General features: G+C 43.3%; 1 protein-coding gene across 8 annotated transcripts in view; it reads right to left on the reverse strand.

Moving 5' to 3' along the window:
* The window catches only part of KTN1 (kinectin 1), a 93,638-nt gene that overhangs the window by 36,154 nt on the left and 34,406 nt on the right, over positions 1-23,078 (reverse strand). For 5 of the 8 annotated variants that reach the window (XM_073638787.1, XM_073638782.1, XM_073638786.1 and 2 more), the window contains exons 10-29: positions 20,944-21,031; positions 20,683-20,834; positions 18,214-18,282; positions 17,525-17,562; positions 16,753-16,843; positions 15,760-15,828; positions 15,102-15,139; positions 14,488-14,578; positions 13,767-13,835; positions 12,919-12,956; positions 11,184-11,274; positions 9,769-9,837; positions 9,362-9,396; positions 8,897-8,987; positions 7,183-7,251; positions 6,029-6,066; positions 5,359-5,449; positions 4,233-4,301; positions 3,897-3,937; positions 3,381-3,471 (exon numbers count right to left, since the gene is read on the reverse strand). In XM_073638787.1, coding sequence (XP_073494888.1) covers positions 3,381-3,471; positions 3,897-3,937; positions 4,233-4,301; positions 5,359-5,449; positions 6,029-6,066; positions 7,183-7,251; positions 8,897-8,987; positions 9,362-9,396; positions 9,769-9,837; positions 11,184-11,274; positions 12,919-12,956; positions 13,767-13,835; positions 14,488-14,578; positions 15,102-15,139; positions 15,760-15,828; positions 16,753-16,843; positions 17,525-17,562; positions 18,214-18,282; positions 20,683-20,834; positions 20,944-21,031 — 1,428 coding nt within the window. The remainder of the gene's footprint in view (positions 1-3,380; positions 3,472-3,896; positions 3,938-4,232; positions 4,302-5,358; positions 5,450-6,028; positions 6,067-7,182; positions 7,252-8,896; positions 8,988-9,361; positions 9,397-9,768; positions 9,838-11,183; positions 11,275-12,918; positions 12,957-13,766; positions 13,836-14,487; positions 14,579-15,101; positions 15,140-15,759; positions 15,829-16,752; positions 16,844-17,524; positions 17,563-18,213; positions 18,283-20,682; positions 20,835-20,943; positions 21,032-23,078) is intronic. The other 3 variants (XM_073638789.1, XM_073638788.1, XM_073638784.1) reach the window with 1 other exon arrangement.

The raw sequence follows: 23,078 nt of genomic DNA on the forward strand, positions 1-23,078 counted from the left end.
TAATGGTGGAGAGAGGATCCTTATTACCAGCCTTACCCATTGTGTCTAAATGGTGGAGAAAGGATCCTTATTACCAGCCTTACCCATGGTGTCTAATGGTGGAGAGAGGATCCTTATTACCAACCTTACCCATTGTGTCTAATGGTGGAGAGAGGATCCTTATTACCAGTCTTACCCATGGTGTCTAAATGGTGGAGAGAGGATCCTTATTACCAGCCTTACCCATGGTGTCTAATGGTGGAGAGAGGATCCTTATTACCAGCCTTACCCATTGTGTCTAAATGGTGGAGAGAGGATCCTTATTACCAGCCTTACCCATTGTGTCTAAATGATGGAGAGAGGATCCTTATTACCAGCCTTACCCACTGTGTCTAATGGTGGAGAGAGGATCCTTATTACCAGCCTTACCCATTGTGTCTAAATGGTGGAGAGAGGATCCGTATTACCAGCCTTACCCATTGTGTCTAATGGTGGAGAGAGGATCCTTATTACCAGCCTTACCCATTGTGTCTAATGGTGGAGAGAGGATCCTTATTACCAGCCTTACCCATGGTGTCTAAATGGTGGAGAGAGGATCCTTATTACCAGTCTTACCCATTGTGTCTAAATGGTGGAGAGAGGATCCGTATTACCAGCCTTACCCATTGTGTCTAATGGTGGAGAGAGGATCCTTATTACCAGCCTTACCCATTGTGTCTAATGGTGGAGAGAGGATCCTTATTACCAGCCTTACCCATGGTGTCTAAATGGTGGAGAGAGGATTCTTATTACCAGCCTTACCCATGGTGTCTAAATGGTGGAGAGAGGATCCTTATTACCAGCCTTACCCATTGTGTCTAATGGTGGAGAGAGGATCCTTATTACCAGCCTTACCCATGGTGTCTAAATGGTGGAGAGAGGATCCTTATTACCAGCCTTACCCATTGTGTCTAATGGTGGAGAGAGGATCCTTATTACCAGCCTTACCCATTGTGTCTAATGGTGGAGAGAGGATCCTTATTACCAGCCTTACCCATGGTGTCTAAATGGTGGAGAGAGGATCCTTATTACCAGCCTTACCCATTGTGTCTAATGGTGGAGAGAGGATCCTTATTACCAGCCTTACCCATGGTGTCTAAATGGTGGAGAGAGGATCCTTATTACCAGTCTTACCCATTGTGTCTAATGGTGGAGAGAGGATCCTTATTACCAGCCTTACCCATTGTGTCTAAATGGTGGAGAGAGGATCCTTATTACCAGCCTTACCCATTGTGTCTAATGGTGGAGAGAGGATCCTTATTACCAGCCTTACCCATTGTGTCTAAATGGTGGAGAGAGGATCCTTATTACCAGCCTTACCCATTGTGTCTAATGGTGGAGAGAGGATCCTTATTACCAGCCTTACCCATGGTGTCTAAATGGTGGAGAGAGGATCCTTATTACCAGCCTTACCCATGGTGTCTAAATGGTGGAGAGAGGATCCTTATTACCAGCCTTACCCATGGTGTCTAAATGGTGGAGAGAGGATCCTTATTACCAGTCTTACCCATTGTGTCTAATGGTGGAGCGAGGATCCTTATTACCAGCCTTACCCATTGTGTCTAATGGTGAAGAGAGGATCCTTATTACCAGCCTTACCCATTGTGTCTAATGGTGAAGAGAGGATCCTTATTACCAGTCTTACCCATTGTGTCTAAATGGTGGAGAGAGGATCCTTATTACCAGTCTTACCCATGGTGTCTAAATGGTGGAGAGAGGATCCTTATTAATAGCCTTACCCATGGTGTCTAAATGGTGGAGAGAGGATCCTTATTACCAGCCTTACCCATGGTGTCTAAATGGTGGAGAGAGGATCCTTATTAATAGCCTTACCCATGGTGTCTAAATAGTGGAGCGAGGATCCTTATTACCAGCCTTACCCATGGTGTCTAAATGGTGGAGCGAGGATCCTTATTACCTGCCTTACCCATGGTGTCTAATGGTGGAGAGAGGATCCTTATTACCTGCCTTACCCATGGTGTCTAATGGTGGAGAGCGGATCCTTATTAATAGCCTTACCCATGGTGTCTAAATGATGGAGAGAGGATCCTTATTACCAGCCTTACCCACTGTGTCTAATGGTGGAGAGAGGATCCTTATTACCAGCCTTACCCATTGTGTCTAAATGGTGGAGAGAGGATCCTTATTACCAGCCTTACCCATTGTGTCTAATGGTGGAGAGAGGATCCTTATTACCAGCCTTACCCATTGTGTCTAAATGGTGGAGAGAGGATCCTTATTACCAGCCTTACCCATTGTGTCTAAATGATGGAGAGAGGATCCTTATTACCAGCCTTACCCATGGTGTCTAAATGGTGGAGAGAGGATCCTTATTACCAGCCTTACCCATGGTGTCTAAATGGTGGAGAGAGGATCCTTATTACCAGTCTTACCCATTGTGTCTAATGGTGGAGCGAGGATCCTTATTACCAGCCTTACCCATTGTGTCTAATGGTGAAGAGAGGATCCTTATTACCAGTCTTACCCATTGTGTCTAAATGGTGGAGAGAGGATCCTTATTACCAGTCTTACCCATGGTGTCTAAATGGTGGAGAGAGGATCCTTATTAATAGCCTTACCCATGGTGTCTAAATGGTGGAGAGAGGATCCTTATTACCAGCCTTACCCATGGTGTCTAAATGGTGGAGAGAGGATCCTTATTAATAGCCTTACCCATGGTGTCTAAATAGTGGAGAGAGGATCCTTATTACCAGCCTTACCCATGGTGTCTAAATGGTGGAGCGAGGATCCTTATTACCTGCCTTACCCATGGTGTCTAATGGTGGAGAGAGGATCCTTATTACCTGCCTTACCCATGGTGTCTAATGGTGGAGAGCGGATCCTTATTAATAGCCTTACCCATGGTGTCTAAATAGTGGAGAGAGGATCCTTATTACCAGCCTTACCCATGGTGTCTAAATGGTGGAGCGAGGATCCTTATTACCAGCCTTACCCATTGTGTCTAATGGTGGAGAGAGGATCCTTATTACCTGCCTTACCCATGGTGTCTAATGGTGGAGAGAGGATCCTTATTACCAGCCTTACCCATGGTGTCTAATGGTGGAGAGAGGATCCATATTACCAGCCTGGAAAGACTCTGCTGCTTGAGTACAAAATGAGGAGGGACATGGAGCTAAGTGTCTAATCTACTGAGCATGTGCGACCACCGCTACTGGACATACTAGGTGGACATCCTGAAAGGGACGAAGCACCAGGAGGCGCCATAAATGAATGTAAAGTTAATGTCCAGGACAAGAGAATTTCGTTAAAAAAAAGGTTATGCCTTGTGTGCCCCAATAGAACAATTGATAGGAAACTCTCTACCACAATGAATAGTACATTATCGTTCTAATCCCAATTACCTCCATTTGTCTTTCCTTCTCTCGAATCACCTTCTCGCGCTCATTAAACCGTTCTTCTATCACCTTTAAGTTCTCCTCCCGACCCTTCAATCTGTGAAAATATCAAAGACAACTTCAGCCTTGACAGCAAACATCTACATATTTCACACAATCTACTGACAATTAAAGGGGAACACTATCACCATAAGATGTCCAGGACCTATCCTAAAAGTCAATATAAGAACTGAGGTGTCAAACACCCGGGACATTGTAAGCAATGAAAGTGGTGGAACATAGTAGCCCCCTACATTGGTTAGTAGCCACTGGGAGGTACTGCGCTTTATCTCCCATTCACTTGCCAGCAGTACTCGGCAGTGACCACTACGGAGGGGTGGAGTCTGGCTCCGTAAATTGTTTCCAGCCGGTGCATATAGAGTGTCAGATACCTCCAATCTCATATCGATGGATACGTCATCAATATCCAAATCGTGGACAATCCATTTAAGTCATTTATATGGAAGAAAAAAAAACACATACTGATTCTGAAGATCCTGGACTTGACTCCTAGTAGTAGAGACCTATATATTAAAAAAAATAACAATAGTCAGAAGAAAAGCAAAGAAAATGCATTTGCTGTAAATTACTTGACTATTTGGAAAGACTCAAACCGAAAAGAAGGCAGTGAGTAGTTAATGGGGAGCCATCCCTAGTTTCTAAACTTTGTAGTAGTTTAAAGTAAAACACGGCCGTATACCAGCATGGAGACTACCCTCGTCTCATATCGCCTAGAGACATGAATCTAGATATCTGGGAATGTATACATTTGACCTTGATCCTTTTACATAAAGAACAGCATCTTATTTTGGGCGTTACCTGTTCAGCTTTCTCAAGCTGGCTACTTGCTAACGTTTCCTTCAGTGCTTCTATTTCTTTAGTCAATTCCTTTACAAGAATGGAAATGAGACAACAATGGGAGACAGGACCACAACACAATGGCATGAAGAAAAAAAAAAAGAAAAGAAAACTGAAAGGGAGTCTGTCAACACAAAATGACTGTTCAAACCAAGCTCATGACGCTCGGTGCACCCGTGGTGTGGCCGAGAAGTCCAGTGAAGGTGAACTGAACAGTTTGGCCTCCAGTGTGCACCAAGTGTCTGTGCTTGGTTTGAACAGTCATTTTGCACTGACAGATTTACCTGAAATGCGTTTAGCCCATTTACTAATGTTCCAACTATATCTTTCTTACAACACCAAACATTTTCTTTTAAATTTAAAAAAAAAACTCATTAATTGCAAAGAAATAAGTTTATTTATTGGAAATTAAGACCAATCAGATCTTAAAAAACAAAACACTGTGAATGGGCTACGATACAACACACGTGATGGCAATGGGGCATAAACAACAATGTAATGACAACTGACAACTTGGATGATAACATTAACTTCTTCCTCATGGGGCCAAGTTTCAATTTTGTCCTTTACTTATTAAACTCTTTTTTTCCAAGAGCCATGACGATCCCCCCCCCCCCATTGATATACTGTAGCCTGTTGGGTGCTTGAATTTTAGCGGAACGAGACCTAGATTTGAATGACATTATCCATTTTACATAGGGGGGCAAAAAAATTCTAAGTGGGGTGAAATGGTGGAAAAAAATGCTATTCCTTCATTTTTTTTTATTTAGACTGTATTCACTTATTTTTATTTCTTGTAGTAATAAAAAAAAAATTCTGAACTTTGTATAAAAAAAAAAAAAATAAAAAAAAAAAGTTTGTGTTACAATTTTCTGAGATCCAAAACTTTTTTTTTATGTTTCTGCCATGTGGGGCTTGTTTATTTGCAAACCGTCCGTTATTTTTATAGGTAGCATTTAAAGGTACACCAGACGTTTAGATTGCTTTTTATTTTATTGCTTATATTTTGCTCTTTATTCTTATTTATTACTATTAATGTAAGACAATCCCTGTGTGCTATTAGAGAGTGGATGGTTCTGGGAAATACCTGCACAGTTCTCCCCTCCTTGTCGGCCCTCAGCTGCTCAGCCTGTAGGAGATCTTCTACCGACTTGAGCTTTCCATCCTTCTCATGAATCCTAAAAATAATAAAATAATTCCAGTCAGTCCCAGCAGAATTGGCTGTCAAATGGACACTTAAAAGGGAGTACGTGGATGGCTCAAGTTTCGTCAGCCACTCTTGGAGAAGGAGGGCTTATAGGGCTGCGGATTACCCCCTTTAGGGCAACTACAACCCAACGACTCAGCAGATAAGTGGTCGCACCCCACAAGCCATCAGTGGAAGAGTAGAAATGCAGCGGCTCTACCATGGACCTTTAGGCTCAAAAACTAGGTTTCTGATAAAGGTCAAAAAATGACTTGTGCAAGAGCTACCAGCCGACTCCCTGCTGAAGCCGGCCATAGACGCGAAACAGCTGTCGGCTGAAGTTCATTGCAGACAGCCATCTCTCCCGACTCCACTATACAGGAGCGCTCACCGCCAAAATTCCAGCTGCCAATCCTTCTCTCATCTGTCAGGAGCCCCCCCCATTCACATCAAATGGTCTCCCAGTCCCACCGAAATGGACAGATTAAGCAGACTTTCAGCAATAATTTCCAATTTGTCACACAATCTCGCCCCTCTCCGCCCCCCCCCCAAAAAAACAACATTAACTTACGCCATTTTTAGATCTTCGACCACAGATGTGAGGGCTACCTGAAATAACACATGAGGAATTAATTACGTCAGGGTTTGGTAACAAAGATAGGCAAAGTGTCATCTTTCCGTAAGAGCTTTAACGCTCATTGTTTAAAGGGATATTCCCATCATATAAAGTGACGGTATATTGCTAAAATGTAGCATTATGGTAGTAGCTGAACTTCTAGGACACCTACAGCTGCATCCTGGCAAAGCAGAACTATCTACCCCCCCCGACTATATAAGGAGCTGAAGTCAGCGCAAATTTACTTAAAATGGGGCCAGGCTGCTGTTCTGTGTACAGCGGCAAAGAGTCTTCAATGAATAATTAAAGGGGTTTTCTGGATTTCTGCTGGTTGCAGTTTGTATAGAAATTATTTTTTTTTTTTACTCACCCTCCCCTGGCTCAGCGCTGAGTCTCTGACACTGCTCCCTATGTCTGCAGCCAGTTAGTGAGCTCAGCAACTCTGCCAGAGTAGACGGGATGAGCCGCTGAGCTCACTAATTGGCTGCAGCGCTGTCAATGTTACAACAGTGTTGTAGACAATAAAAGACAATGGAAGCAGTGGACTCAGCACTGGACCAGGGAAGGGTGAGTAAAGCCTTTTGTTTGCATTTTAAAACGCACTGTAGCCAGGGGATCGGAAAATCTCTATAAATTTCAAATGCATTGTTTAAAAAGGGTGGTCCGGTGTAAACAAGTGATTTACTGATCGGTGGGGGACCTGCACCGATTGGCAGATTAAGGAATTTTTATTCCCGATACAAAACGGAGTGGCAGGTCAGATTTTCATTCATTCTCTATGGGGCTTTGGGGGTAAAATCAGAGCGAAACGCTCAGCAGCCCCATGAGGGTTGAAGTGGCGGTCCGCCATGTGCATTGCAGCTCCATCATAAAGGGGATAAAAGTTCCCTGCTCTTCTGATCGGTGCCAGTCCCAGCCATCAGACAACCATCCCCTAGAAAGGTGATCACTTCTTTTCATCGGATGAGGCCCCTGTAAGGTTTATGGCGTATACTTCAGCGCAGGTTTACACTGTCAGCAAGTCTGATATCAGGGAAACGCAACATTCTTTATCACTTTACTACACTTTTTTCTTAAGAAAAAAAACCCCAATGTATTAGCAGAATTACCTGGTCGTTGTGCAGCGCTTTGATATTCTGCAAATCCATTCTCAAGGATGAATTTTCATCCCTCAGCGACTAAAAAAAAAATAAACAAATGAATGAATGAATAATCAATCACCACCATACACTTCACAAGGGTCCACAGAAGTCGACCGTGCACATACAAAGCGGCCGAAGTCTTGATCACTACATGTAATCAGAAGGCAGACGTACAATGCAAATTTAGCACAGAGAAGCTCGCTGAATGTTTTACTAATAGATTATTAACCCCTTCATGACCAGAGCACTTTGTTTTTGCGCTTTTGTTTTTTTTTGCTCCCCTTGTTCCCAGAGCCATAACTTTTTTATTTTTCAGTCAATATAGCCGTGTGAGGGCCTATTTTTTTGCGGGACGAGTTGTACTTTTGAACGACACCATTGATTTTACCATATAATGTACGGGAAAACGGGAAAAAAATTTGAAGTGCGGTGCAATTGCTAAAAAAGTGCAATTCCACAGTTTTTTTTTTTTACCACATTCACTGAATGCTAAAACTGACCTGCCATAATTATTCTCCAGGTCATTAGGAGTTCATAGACACCAAACATGTATAGGTTCTGGCTCTTTTTTATTTAAGTGGTGAAAAAAAATTCCAAAGTTTCCTTTTTAAAAAAAAAAAAAAAAGCGCCATTTTCCGAGACCCGTAGCGTCAATTTTTGGGATCTGGGGCTGGGTAAGGGCTTATTTTTTTGCACGCGAGCTGATGTTTTTATTGATACCATTTTGGTGTAGATCCAATGTTTTGATCGCCCGTTATTGATTTTTATTGCAATGTTGCGGAGACCAAAAAAAAGTAATTCTGGCGTTTAGAATTTTTTTCTTGTTACGCCGTTTACCAATCGGATTAATTCTTATTTTATATTGATAGATCGGGCGATTCTGAACGCGGCGATACCAGATATGTTTAAGTGGGTTTTTTTTATATTGTTTTATTTTGAATGGGGCGAAAGGGGGGTGATTTCAACTTTTATATGTTTTTAATTTATTTATTTTTTATTTATTTATTTTTTTTTACCTTTTGCTTGCTTCAATAGTCTACATGAGAGATTAGAAGCAGCACTTGCCTGATCAGCTCTGCGACATACAGGCGATGAGCAGATTGCCTGTATGAGGCAGATTAGCTCACTTGCTATGAGCGCCGACCACTAGGCAGCGCTCATAGCAATCTGGACATGACAACCACAGGGGTCTAATGCAGACCCCGGGTTGTGATGCCAACCACTGGTGACCCGCGATCATGTCACGGGGTCACCGATGGGCGGAGTCAGTGACGCACTTGCTGCACTGTTAAATGCCGCTGTCAGAGTTTGACAGCGACATTTAACTGGTTAACAGCAGCGGGTGGATCGCGATTCCACCCGCGGCTGTTGCGGGCATATGTCAGCTGGGGATTATGACGTGGTGCGTACTATTACGCATCATGTCATAAAGGGGTTAATTGTAAGGGTCAGCAAGTTTCTAGATATTCTGGATTATCAGACCGCCATCGAAAAATATGTACAACTGATCACAAACTGTTTAGAAAGACCATAATGTATGCAAACAAACTCTGCTATAATTTTTCAGAAGTGGATATTTATGGCTTCTAATGATTTGTAGTTTTTCTGTGCCAGTGCTGGATTATCAGACTGTCTAGATACTGGACTAATGGAATTCTACTTTATGCATGCTCTCGGATACCCGTAAAGCCTCTTCTTTGTTTGCAACTTCTATGAGACCCGTCTCCAGCAACTCTTCAACGGTTTTGAGTTTTTCATCCTTTTCTTGAATGCTTAAAAAAAATAAAATGAAATGAAGTGTCCAGATGTTACATTGTGCCGTAAGGAAAGTGAATATTCAGACTACAGACAAAGCAGTCACTACTAGCCATCCGAATGTAACGTCAGCTGGGCAATCATAATTTGTAGAAAATGGAATTGCAGTCTGGAGATGATAAAATGGCTTGTGATATATTAGGAAATTGCCACTTAAGCAATTTCCTAAAATATAAGTCTGTATTTAATAATGAACAAACCCACATCAGCTAATATAACTGAAATGTATCTAATATCTCCCCATCCAATATATACAATGAAAATTGTAAAGAAAATTAAAAACATTAAAAGAAAGTGAATAATAGCCCGGGGGGGGGGAACAGACAGTTACCTCTTCTCCATCTGGACAAGAACTTCTTTATTTGTCTAAAGAGGGTGACAAAGCAAATAATTAGCCGCCATACAATCATACCAAGTACAAAATCATCTCTGGCGCTTATACATGTAAGGATATCTGACCAATCTGTGATATTAGTCTGATTGGGCAATCTAAATTGGTGAGTGTAAATAACCAATTGATTGCTAAAATCTGCTAAAACAATTAATCTGTAGCGTGCAATCACTGTGTAGAGGATATGTGACAGCCAGCTCCATTATGAAGAACAGAAAAGATTTATTTTAACAGGTAAGGAAGAGAATTGGTTGTCACCTAAGGAGAAATCTGTGTAAGTGACCAATTTCATCATCTGCAAGATTGCCCGACTAGTCAGAAATCTGTGTCATTAAGCCCAGCTTTACCTGGGCCTGAGACTGTTCCTGCAGCTTCTGCACCTGGGCCCGCAACTCATTATTGAGATATTGTAGAGTCTGAAATCACAAGGAAATTGCGTTTAATAATGTGGCACATGTGTACAGCACACGTATATGATAAATAGCAAGATAACGGCCTACATGGCAACTCCCTGATGCATCAAAACCGTTCCCTTTATTAGTAAGACTTATGACAGCAGACTATGAAAAATGAAAACCACCAAGAGAGCCAAGGGGGAGCCAAAGGGCCAGAACCCCCCAGCGCGAGGATGGGGTGGGGTACCAGAGGGCCAGAGCTCCCCGGCGCAGGGGAGGGAGAAAAGGGGGGTACCAGAGGGCCAGAGCTCCCCGGCGCAGGGGAGGGGTACCAGAGGGCCAGAGCCCCCCAGCGCGAGGATGGGGTGGGGTACCAGAGGGCCAGAGCTCCCCAGCACAGGGGAGGGGTACCAGAGGGCCAGAGCCCCCCAGCGCAAGGATGGGGTGGGGTACCAGAGGGCCAGAGCTCCCCGGCGCAGGGGAGGGGTACCAGAGGGCCAGAGCCCCCCAGCGCGAGGATGGGGTGGGGTACCAGAGGGCCAGAGCTCCCCGGCGCAGGGGAGGGAGAAAAGGGGGGTACCAGAGGGCCAGAGCTCCCCGGCGCAGGGGAGGGGTACCAGAGGGCCAGAGCCCCCCAGCGCGAGGATGGGGTGGGGTACCAGAGGGCCAGAGCTCCCCGGCGCAGGGGAGGGAGAAAAGGGGGGTACCAGAGGGCCAGAGCTCCCCGGCGCAGGGGAGGGGTACCAGAGGGCCAGAGCCCCCCAGCGCGAGGATGGGGTGGGGTACCAGAGGGCCAGAGCTCCCCGGCACAGGGGAGGGGTACCAGAGGGCCAGAGCCCCCCAGCGCGAGGATGGGGTGGGGTACCAGAGGGCCAGAGCTCCCCGGCGCAGGGGAGGGGTACCAGAGGGCCAGAGCCCCCCAGCGCGAGGATGGGGTGGGGTACCAGAGGGCCAGAGCTCCCCGGCGCAGGGGAGGGAGAAAAGGGGGGTACCAGAGGGCCAGAGCTCCCCGGCGCAGGGGAGGGGTACCAGAGGGCCAGAGCCCCCCAGCGCGAGGATGGGGCGGGGTACCAGAGGGCCAGAGCTCCCCGGCGCAGGGGAGGGAGAAAAGGGGGGTACCAGAGGGCCAGAGCTCCCCGGCGCAGGGGAGGGGTACCAGAGGGCCAGAGCCCCCCGGCGCAGGGGAGGGGTACCAGAGGGCCAGAGCCCCCCGGCGCAGGGAAGAACTAGGGCAGAAAGTCGCTAAGTATCAGCAGCTCCCAGTTCCTGACATGTAAAAGCTATTTTTCCCCCAAAGTGCTTGTATGTAGGACAGAGTACCACTTTCACTTAATAATGCTGTGAATTATAGGGGAAGCGGCATATACCTTGTGCTCCTCCATGGTACTGGTCACTTTCACAAGCTCGGCCTCCAGTCTCTCTTCCAGAGCTTTGATCTTACCATCCTTTTCCCCAACACTAAGGGAAGTCAAGAACAAAGACACATTTAGTACAATTGTAACCGTCTGAAAGTATTATAGATGCTGTATAATCTCCGCACACACAGCATTCATGACCCCGGGGCTAAATGACGAACTAACAAATTTAGGAGCACAACAGAATTGTCTCCTTCCATTTTGCTTAGGGAACAGAATAGACAATGGGGAAGAATAGAAGTCTGCAGAATGAAAAAAGGGGAAAAGAGGTGTGCTATGAAGCAGTGATCACCCAGCAATACTTCAATAAATTATCAAACGTTATAATAAGTGACAATAAATTTTATTCATTACAAATATAAATACAAAACCCTTTCATGCTGTAAGTATCCCTCCTGCACATAATAACGCTACGATCAATCACCTCCCTGAGCACAAAATCCTATGCTGGGATGAAGCAGGCGGGCATTCAGTGCCCAACGCGTGTCGCCACTACACGTGGTGGGCTTCAAATTAGTGGGTAACCCCACTATATTGATTTTACTTGTGTTTTAGCAATTTGGGTTTTTTGACGTTGTTTGTATGTATTTATATTTGTAATGAATAAAATTTATTGTCACTTGTTATAACGTTTGATAATTTATTGAAGTATTGCTGGGTGATCACTGCTTCATAGCACACCTCTTTTCCCCTTTTTTCACATGTATTTATGTGGTGTGCAGCATGTTGATCCCCTTTTTGATTTGGATGGTGCCCTCCATAGTTTAGTGTTTATAGAAGTCTGCAGAATGACAGCAGCGCAGCAGACGTGAAATGTGATAGTCACATATCGCAATATGTGTATTAAAGAAATAAAAAGGCCGACGCCGACTGTACAGAACAGTACTGATGCAATCAGCATGCACTTATTAGGGCAAAGTGAGTGGGAGGAGGTGAGCTGTGACATCACATACTGTGAATGGTATATCCTGTATTATCTGCTGTATATAGAGGTGTTATCACAGCACACTGGCTCCTCCTGTACAATGACATATCATCTCCTGTGAATGGTGGATCCAGTGTTATCTACTGTATATAGAGGTTATCAGTCATTGTACTTGAGGGGGAGGAGGTGAGCTGTGACAATCTATTGTGAACGGTGGATCCTGTGTCATCAATTGTACATAGATATTTTCTATCAATTTAAAATAGATAATGAGACTGCTGAAAAATCTTTAGAGAAAGAGCTAGAATAGGGCCTAGGAGCAAGACAGAAAATTGCATGATTTCTTATTAATGTGTTTCCACTTTAGCAACCAACTCCAGCAACCAACTCCAGCAACCCACTCCAGCAACCAACTCCAGCAACCATTTAAAGTAAAACATGAATTTAAAAGCTAGGTTATTTTAGATGACGCATTCCCTTTAAAGTTAGATGACAGCCCAGCTTTTCCTAGACTCCAGGACACCAGATGGGATCTTTGTGGCTCAGTCTAAATAGATATGCTGTTCAGGTACCAGAAAATCTGGGTGACAACCTATCATGGAGAAGTGTGTGCAGTGATCCCAATCATCATCCATCTCTACAAGTAACTCATTATGAGCAGAAACGTGACGACGTCAGCCATCCACATTCATTTATTTGCAGATTACCCACATAGAACAGAATCAGTATTGGGGTTACTATTGCAGCCTGTTATACACATACCTCTTCTCCAATTTCTCCAGTGACTGGGCAGCAGCGGACTGAAAACAGAAAATAGAAAGACTTTATTATAGTCTGCTGGTAACACACAGCTTATATAAAAGGCAAGGAAATGGGCAGTGAAAACTAAAGTAAAGCAATCCGAGAGGATCAGATAAAAAAAAAATCCCAGTTCTGGGGTGTGTAGAGTCTCCATCGCTGCTCCCAGGGTCCCCAATGTGACATGAACACTGCAGCCAATCAGTGAGTCGCTGAGCTCAGTCATAAGCTGCAGTGTAGCGTCAGCGCTGCAGCCAATTATGAGCAGCGGCAGAGACTCAGCACTGAACCTGGGGTCTGTGAATAAAAACACAATTTGTTTTAGCTGAAAAATGACAACCTCTTTAAATAAAAAGTAACTAAAATAAAAGAACTGAGGATGTCTTTTGAGGAGGATTTTTTTACCACAGTGGACACGTCCTGTATGAACAAACTTCTACTATCTAGTGACTGTCATTATAGCATCCACGACATGGCCCAAAAGTTCTGGCTTTATGGAAAGTCTACTGATTTTAAGGACCAATATCATAAATCTGATGATACTATTAGCGCAGGTCATAAAACCGGGTAACGCTGCATTCGCACATCCATGTGTCACAGACAGGTCGTCCACAACAGCTTCATAGGTATATAGGAGGCGGTCAAGTGCGGATCAGGAGAGTAACAGGTGGTCCGAGCACAGTCAGCGACACATGGATGTGTGAATCTGGCCTGAGGCCAACACATGCAGTCATAATCTGGATGCTAAAATGTGTTCACATGACGTCCGTCTCAAAAAAAGAAATTGGGGTAAACATTGGGACCCTCCTTACCTGTTCACTCTTTGCAGCATGAATGCCCTGCAGCTCAGTCTTTAGTGATATGTTTTCTCTCTGTAGTGTCTGGAAGAGATTGAGACGGCAATGTCATAACGAGACCATCAGTCATAAAAGGACTGAAAACAGAGGTGGGCAAATACTACAGAAACACTCTAACAGCATACTATATGGAGAGAACTCCAAGGAGACGCAACTCTGTACATTCTATACATTTAACTGATTTTTCGTTAGATTACCACAGAATTTACAGTATGGAGTCATTCAAGTTCTAGCACAAAGTTTGAAGGCTTTTAAAAGTATAGGCTTATTTCATTCTTTTGTAAAGTGGAAATGTTTTTTGGATACATGGATGTGCAGACAACTTTATTTGCAGCCTAAACTAAGATTTAAGGGGGTTGTCTGGTGATAACGTGTTGATCGGTGGGGATCCGAACATCAGAACGGGTCACTTTTATACACATTCGAATGGAGTGGCACTGCTGCTCAATGCATTCTCTATGGGGCTGTCGAGTGCTGCGCCTGTCTTTTTCCGGCATAGAGAATGAATGGAGTGGTTGTCGGGGGTCTGACCTGATTTTGTAACTGGGATTACAATTCTCTGTTCTGCCAGACAGCGGTCAGCGCTTGGACAACCATCGATCAGTAAGTTTTCACTGGACAACTCCTTTAAGGTTTAAAATGCTTTCCTAGATTATTCCCAAGACTTGTACATTACCTTTAGTTCTTCTCCACTGTTTGCAAAATTGGCTTGTTCAAGAGCTACAGCATCTTTCACCTGCCGGATCTCCTTGTCTTTATCTTCAATGCTGCAAAGACAATATAAAATACTTCTTACTGGCCGAGACGGCACAAGAAACACATATATATATATATATAAGCTATAAATATAAGTAACATTCATGGTCTTCCAGAAATGGATTCCAACTGAAGGAATGAGTCCAAGAAAAGTGCCTGGGTCCCATTATGCTTGCCACAGACCACCTCGTATATATGGCTCTCCAGAAAGTCCCTCGGAAAGTGACACAGGTGGGAATGAGCAGAAATGCGAATAGTATTGAGTACATCACCAAAGTTGGCGACATATATAATAGTGGTATCAGTGATGTGATGATCACTCCTTCCAGCAAGATGCATCTTGTAGGTTCTCGTCTGTTCCCTCATTCCCATTTGAGAACCTTTACGGCGAGCAAAGAAAAGCTAAATTCATAAAATTCTGCTTTTCTTAAACAAAAAAAAATGGTCTGTCAATCTTCTGAAGTTTCTGTAAGAGCTCCTTTGTCACAGTAAATGCTGGGACAAGGCTGAACCAACTGCATCAAATCCACTTACGTTTTCTGCAGCTGCTCCGCAATAACCGATGCTGAAGCCTGAAAAATGAAGAATTCTGGTGTAAATCAACCCAGCTAAAACTTCCAATAATGAACAATACAATTTTGGGCATTGCACCCCTCAGCTCGCTCACAAGGTGGTCAACTACTCCTCAGGTTCACCAATATGCATCCTGGAAGTTTTCAGGATCACGGGATCAATTATTTAGAAAGCTGTGTATACCCCAAAAAAATCCCCAGGAAAAAAACCACGAGACTTTCTTATAGAAGTGGTCTCATTACGACGATGCCTGTTTATAAGCCCAGTTAGGGTATATGGATGTAATAGAAAAAGGGATGCCGTTCAGGACCCCCGTCTAAGGAGCAGATTGGAAAGACGTTGCGGGCAAATGGATGGACTCGAGTCATCCTCGTGGATCGCCTTACAACCATCAAGTCCTTTAGAAGATCAAAAGTGATTTTTTTTTAACAAGTAGGAAAACCATCAGAGCATCCTGTGTACTTCTGGTTTCGGTCACAAAAAAATGGAAAGCGGTAGAAACCCAAAACTCTGAAGAGGAGAGGGCTAGTCTAAGGGTGGAAGAGGTCTCACAAACCTAAGGCTTCAGCAAGACACATCATGCAGAAGAGTCTACAGACCAGCAGCTTACTGCTCTTACCTGGGCTTGTATTTGTGCAATGTACTTCTGAATTTGAACAGTCAGTGATTCATTCTGCTTCCTAAGATCCTGCAATAAAAAACAAGTGATTACATACCATTCTATGGATATCCAAACCTATAAAAAAAACACAACCTATTGTTTCAATTGCTTATAGGCCATACAGAGGAGCATTGCATGGTTGTATGGCCTATAAGTCTCCTTACAATGGCATGACAGGTATGTCACTCTACGCAAGGAGAGCCATTACACCTTAAATACCAGTCAGAGGCCTCTCATACAGCCAAACACCAGATGTCATACTTTGCACTGACGAGGGGCAACACCCCAAAACATGTGTCTGAAAATTGAGATTCTGGTTTGCGCTTTAATACCAAGTCACATGGCAAGGCTCATTTAAGGATCGATATGAACTTTTAAGATTGCTACTTCCAATAGGTGGCACTAGAGTTCAAGTCCTCTTCCTCTTTGAAGAGACAATTTGCATATGTAATTTCCCAGAGGAGCATTGCACGGCCTATAAGTCTCCTTGCACTGGCATGTCACTCTCCCCAAAGACGTTTGCCCTTAAACCCCAATTAAGTTTTTATGGCACATATATTTAAAGAATATTTTTCTTAATTATCCCCATGTCGCATATGCTATATTTTATATATACATCACATAACCTGGGTTTGCTTTCAGGAAAATAAAAATACATAAAAAAAATATACCAAACAATCTGCTGGATTTTTGAAAATATATACGTAAATCCTGAAATCCAATAGATTTCATTCTGACCCTGACACTTCCTATCCTGCCGAGATGACTTTTTTGCAGTCAGACAGGTTACAATGAAATGTTTCTAAAAACAGACTACAGGATCCACCATTCATTCTAAGCGAGGATCACAGATCACCTCCTCCCCCTCCATGCACAATGACCTCTGAACAGATCACAGAGCATGCCTAGAAAATTCTCCCACAATATATGCATGCACAGCACTTTCCTTACCTTGAGTTCTTCGCCGTTATTTGCAGAATTAGCGCGCTCAAGAGCCAAGGATTCCTCCTTTTGTTTTAATTCCATTTCCTTCTCTACAACCCTAAGACGATAACAGGTTAGAACCAAAAAAAACATGGTGTTTTACTAAAAGAAAACCTGCAGCTGCCTCTCCCTCCTCCCCCACCCTTGACTAATGACAGATTGTGTGCAGATGGAGGAGCATTTACAGAGAACCTTGAAGAAGCTATTGGACCGTAAGCAAAAGGTAATTTGCCTTTTAGTATTATTCTTTAATTAGTAGAGGTGCTGTCAAGGACTCAAGATATAGAAAAATAGGTCAAACTTGCTCAAAAGAAAAAAGAAAAATGGGACTCCCCCTAGAGTGACCCCACGTGCACGTCACAGGGGTCATTCTTACTTCATTTTCATGGTTGTTCTCATAGTCACCAACGAGTCAAACATGATCGCTGGATATGAGGTTAGTACAGTCCTCGTCAGTGACATAACGTGACACTACCGGCCCCAATGCAAAATCTCCAACAGGGCCCCCCATTACCACAGGTCTTTAAAAAGTATTGCCCCTTTATTCTCCAGGACCCAGATGCGCCTGCAACCCTTGCACCCACAATAATTACACCCCTGGTGATTGTTTATTAGAAGATTACAATCTATCGGAAAGGGACTTTTCTTTTAGATGCTGTACGTTTTTTTTTTTTGTTGTTTTTTTTTAATATGACACCCACCAGATAACCCCATTAAGAAAAATTTTGGTAGCACTTACTTTTTCTTTAACTCATCCACGATAACTGAAGCAGAAGACTAAGTAAAAAAAAAATAAAATCAGCAAAGAATGACATTCTTACATAATGAAATAATCCCCCAAAAATGTGATCAATGGGTCTGATAGTTTTCCCATTTGCTTCCGCCACGTGCCCCTTTTTCTGCCCTGTGTCTTGCTGTAAGGCAACTGACTGCAGCAGAAGCCTCCCCCCTTTTTCTAAGCTCCGCCTCCAAGACAGTCAAATAAACAGAATATATCAGCAGGTCTGTGGGATTTCTACAAGACTGTTTCAAGCGTAGGCAAAAATTATAACAAATGGACAAAAATAGTTTCTATCCGATGTTATTGTTCATTTCTACGTTAATTATTCTTTTAAATCTGTATTTCCTGCCTACAACCAATTAAAAAAAATTATATAGAAGACTGGAAGGAAAGCAAAGTCGGATAAGTGCATCAGAATGACAGGACTCTCCCCATAGGCCCCTCCCGGCTGTCCTTTCCAGTTGGATGCAGGTGCAATATACAGATTCGGGACACTGGTACTTTAAGACAACCACATGCCATCCGACCTTCAAATATGTACGAGAATCTTTCATCAGGCTCCCTAGGGGAGGACTTTATAGTGGTCTCATCCGAAACAAATATATATCATCAGTGCTGCAGATATAATACTAGGACACAATTGGTACCTGAGCTTGCATCTGAGAAAGATATTTCTGCGCCTGCATGGTGAGGGCATCGTTTTGATTTCGTAAATCCTTAAAATGAATGAGAAAATATACAAATGAATCGTGCTATAACTACAAGTCCGACCGCTGGGACCTGCACCGATCAGATGGGGAAACTATTATCCATGTTACAATATGGTGGGGGTCCGACCGCTGGAACCTGCACAGATCAGATGGGGGAAATATTATCCATGTTACAATATGGCGGGGTTCCGACAACTGGGACCTGCACCGATCAGATGGGGGAACTATTATCCATATTACAATATGGTGGGGGTCCGACCGCTGGGACCTGCACCGATCAGATGGGGGAACTATTATCCATGTTACAATATGGCGGGGTTCCGACAACTGGGACCTGCACCGATCAGATGGGGGAACGATTATCCATATTACAATATGGTGGGGGTCCGACCGCTGGGACCTACACCGATCAAATGGGGGAACTATTATCCATGTTACAATATGGTGGGGGTCCGACCGCTGGGACCTGCACCGATCAGATGGGGGAACTATTATCCATGTTACAATATGGTGGGGGTCCGACCGCTGGGACCTGCACCAATCAGATGGGGGAACTACTATCCATGTTACAATATGGTGGGGGTCCGACCGCTGGGACCTGCACCAGTCAGCAGAAGAGAGAACTTTTATCCCCGTTACATTGCAGAACTCCACATGCCTGACCATCGCTCCATTCATTCTCTATGGGGCCGCCAGAAATAGAGCGCAGCGTTTAATGGCCCCTGTAGGGAATGAATGCAGTGGCGGTCGAGAGTGAGCTCCATTCTAATGCAAATAAAAGTTCCCTGTTATGCCGATCGGTGCATGTCCCAGCGGTCGGACCCCCACTGATCTATCAGTGGACAACCTCTTTAAAGAACCGATCAGTGGGCTCGATCTAATGGAGAGTTTGTAACTCTTATCCGTCTGTCTTTTATTAACCTTTTTTTTTTTTGATTTATGACCGCAGACCAGATTAAAAGTTGTGCTGAACTTTGATGGGGTCATAAATCAGCTCAGAAGATAAGAGACAGATAAAAGTTACAAACTGCTCAATCATAATGAGCTCACTGACCATTCTTAGCCAACTCATTCTGCAGCCAGTCAGACAGTGAAAAACAAAGGCTATAAAAAGGCAACACAGAAAACTGGTTAATGATCATTTTAGAAAGGTGTTTTCCAGGTGGGTAATTCCACTAATACATCGGAAATTCTGAGCAGCGCTCCTTCTTCCGGGCTCTTCTGTCGACGGGTCGAGAGTGCTGGCACCATGATGATTGACAGCCGGTTCCATGCAGTTACTCAGCGGCTGTCAACCAGCCGGACATCATCAGTCACAATCCGTCAACAGAGCAGAGCGGAAGATAAGTCGCTGCGCTGGTCATCAGGCAGGTAGTTAGCAGCTATCTGACCGTAAGCCCTTAGGCCCATAATATAATAAAATAAAATTGTCCTGGAGAACCCCTTTAATTGTAATGCCAGAAAACTCTTTAAAAACTATTTTTTGGTGGTGGTGGGGAGGGGGAATCACAAACATCACACCAGCATCTTGTAACTAGTCAAAATTTTCCTGTGCAATCTAAACAGATCCATGGTTTCTCCAGGGATGATATAATGGGCATGCTTTTAATTTAACACCTAAAATGTATAAAAGGGGAAGAAATAACTACATGGTAAAAAAAAAGCAACAAACTACTAGACGATTTCACGTAAGGAAAATAAAACAGGACATTTAAGCATGATGTGACACATGGCAGCCACTCCAGGCAGCTCACACTAGATCAAGAGATCTGTTTTCCGCCACCACTCTTGATTTAGGCTGGGGCTGCATGGTGACTTTAAGGCTGCTAGACCTGTGTCACTGCCAAAGGGGTTGTCCAGAGCTTTCACAAAAGTCTGCAGACTTGTCAATGCTCACATTGTGCACAACGAGCGCTGTGAGGTCTGTCCAATGCCGATGTCAAGACCAAGCCATCATGTGAGCTCTAGTTTGAGACCTGCATACGTCTGGCCACATTACAACTAGACGTGCGCGGCCTCGCTCAATGCAAGTGAACTGAGTGATGCCATACAAGTCTAGTCGGAATGTGGCCAGGAGTATTCATATCACATACTTGTGGTCACGTAATCGCTTGTTCTCCATGTCGGCACTGGAAATGCATGCTGTGCTCAATGCGAGAGATCACAAGACTGCAGACTTTCGTGAAACCCTGACAAGCCCTTTAAGCTTTTTCTCAGAGAAGGTTTTCCTTTACCACACCAATTTTGAGTGAAGAAAAAAAAAAAAGAACAAGATCCATATAATTCGCGTGTGAACTAAGATTAATGTTTGAGGTAGAATAACCATCACAAGGGAAATCGGGGCCCGTAAGACCACCACATGCAAAAGAGAATATGAGGGTTTGTCAGACCTCCATAAGACAGTACCTGGACCTGCATCTGAAGGCCCTCGTTCTGTCCTTCATTCATGAGCTGCCTGACTCTCTGATCCAACTGCTGGTTGGTCACCATTGTGTCTGTAAGTTTGCTGTGCAAGCTCTGGACTTCAGCCTCCTTGGACATCAGCTTTCCCTGGAAGTCTGTTAAAAAAACAAACACAAAAAAACCATAATGTGTATTGTATATACACAACATACTGTATACCAAAAACATTAAAAAAAAAAAAAAATTCGCAAAAAAACTAATGACCTTGCTGGCTTATTTCTAAATCAGACATCCTTTTCCTTAGGTAGCCTTCAACTTCTTCCCATCTCCGTTCTGCCTCTTGCTTCTGAGCCTAAAAAGCAAAGAACAAAAATCATAAAAATGGCTTACAACCTCCACCTAAAAGCAGCAAAGATCTACAGATCTTCAGATTGTGAACAAAGATAAAACATAAAAAGTTGGAATTAGGACCCAAAGAGTCTAAACCACCTTATGCCTCATATCCTGATATACAACCCCTGGCAAAAATTATGGAATCACCGGGCTCGGATGATGTTCATTCAGTTGTTTAATGTTGTTGAAAAAAAAGCAGATCACAGACATGGCACAAAACTAAAGTCATATCAAATGGCAACTTTAGGGCTTTAAGAAACACTAAAAGAAATCAAGATTAAAAATGTGGTACTCAGTAAGGGTAATTTTTTTAGACCAAGCAGAGGGAAAAAATTATGGAATCATTCAATTCTGAGAAAAAAATTATGGAATCACCCTGTAAATTTTCATTTCCAAAACTAACACCTGCATCAAATCTGCTCGTTAGTCTGCATTTAAAAAGGAGTGATCACACCTTGCAGAGCTGTTGCACCAAGTGGACTGACATGAATCATGGCTCCAACACGAGAGATGTCAATTGAAACAAAGGAGAGGATTATCAAACTCTTAAAAGAAGGTAAATCATCACACAATGTTGCAAAAGATGTTGGTTGTTCACAGTCAACTGTGTCTAAAATCTGGACCAAATACAAACAACATGGGAAGGTTGTTAAAGGCAAACATACTGGTAGACCAAGGAAGACATCAAAGCGTCAAGACTGGAAACTTAAAGCAATATGTCTCCAAAACAGGAAATGCACAACAAAACAAATGAGGAACGAATGGGAGGAAACTGGAGTCAATGTCTGTGACCGAACTGTAAGAAAAAGCCTAAAGAAAATGGGATTTACATATAGAAAAGCTAAACATAAGCCATCATTAACACCTAAACAGAAAAAAACAAAGGTGACAATGGGCTAAGGAAAAGCAATCGTGGACTGTGGATGACTGGATGAAAGTCATATTCAGTGATGAATCACGAATCTGCATTGGGCAAGGTGATGATGCTGGGACTTTTGTTTGGTGCCTTTCCAATGAGATTTATAAAGATGACTGCATGAAGAGAACATGCAAATGTCCACAGTCATTGATGATATGGGGCTGCATGTCAGGTAAAGGCACTGAGGAGATGGCTGTCATTACATATTCAATAAATGCCCAAGTTTACATTGATATTTTGGTCAGTTTTCTTATCCCATCAATTGAAAGGATGTTTGGGGATGATGACATCATTTTTCAAGATGATAATGCATCCTGCCATAGAGCAAAAACTGTGAAAACATTCCATGAAAGAAGACACATAAGGTCAATGTCATGGCCTGCAAATAGTCTGGATCTCAACCCAATTGAAAATCTTTGGTGGAAGTTGAAGAAAATGGTCCATGACAAGGCTCCAACCTGCAAAGCTGATCTGGCAACAGCAATCAGAGAAAGTTGGAGCCAGATTGATGAAGAGTACTGTTTGTCACTCATTAAGTCCATGCGTCAGAGACTGCAAGCTGTTATTAAAGCCAGAGGTGGTGCAACAAAATACTAGTGATGTATTGGAGTGTTCTTTTGTGTGTTTGTTTTTCATGATTCCATAATTTTTTCCCTCTGCTTGGTCTGCAAAAAATTACCCTTACTGAGTACCACATTTTTTTTCTTGATTTCTTTTAGCGTTTCTTAAAGCCATAAAGTTGCCATTTGAAATGACTTTAGTTTTGTGCCATGTCTGTGATCTGCTTTTTTTCAACAACATTGAACAACTGAATGAACATCCTCCGAGCCCGGTGATTCCATAATTTTTGCCAGGGGTTGTATAGTAAAGTTTTGTACCATATAGAAGTAAGTCAGAAATGCAGAGCGAGTGCCCCCCTCAGTACCGCTCATGATATAGCCACACAATCACCAATACCAAGGATGGAATTCTTGTAGTAGGAATGAAGGACCTCTTTGATTCTGTTGTTATCCAGCAGATGGATAAAGCAGAATGTCACATTTAACATGGCACTTGGGTTAGGTGAAATGTGCCTCTATTTGCCTTG

The sequence above is a fragment of the Phyllobates terribilis genome, unplaced genomic scaffold, assembly GCF_046119375.1.
Source record: "Phyllobates terribilis strain yellow unplaced genomic scaffold, ASM4611937v1 Scaffold_7__3_contigs__length_470593459, whole genome shotgun sequence".
Lineage (NCBI taxonomy): Eukaryota > Metazoa > Chordata > Amphibia > Anura > Dendrobatidae > Phyllobates > Phyllobates terribilis.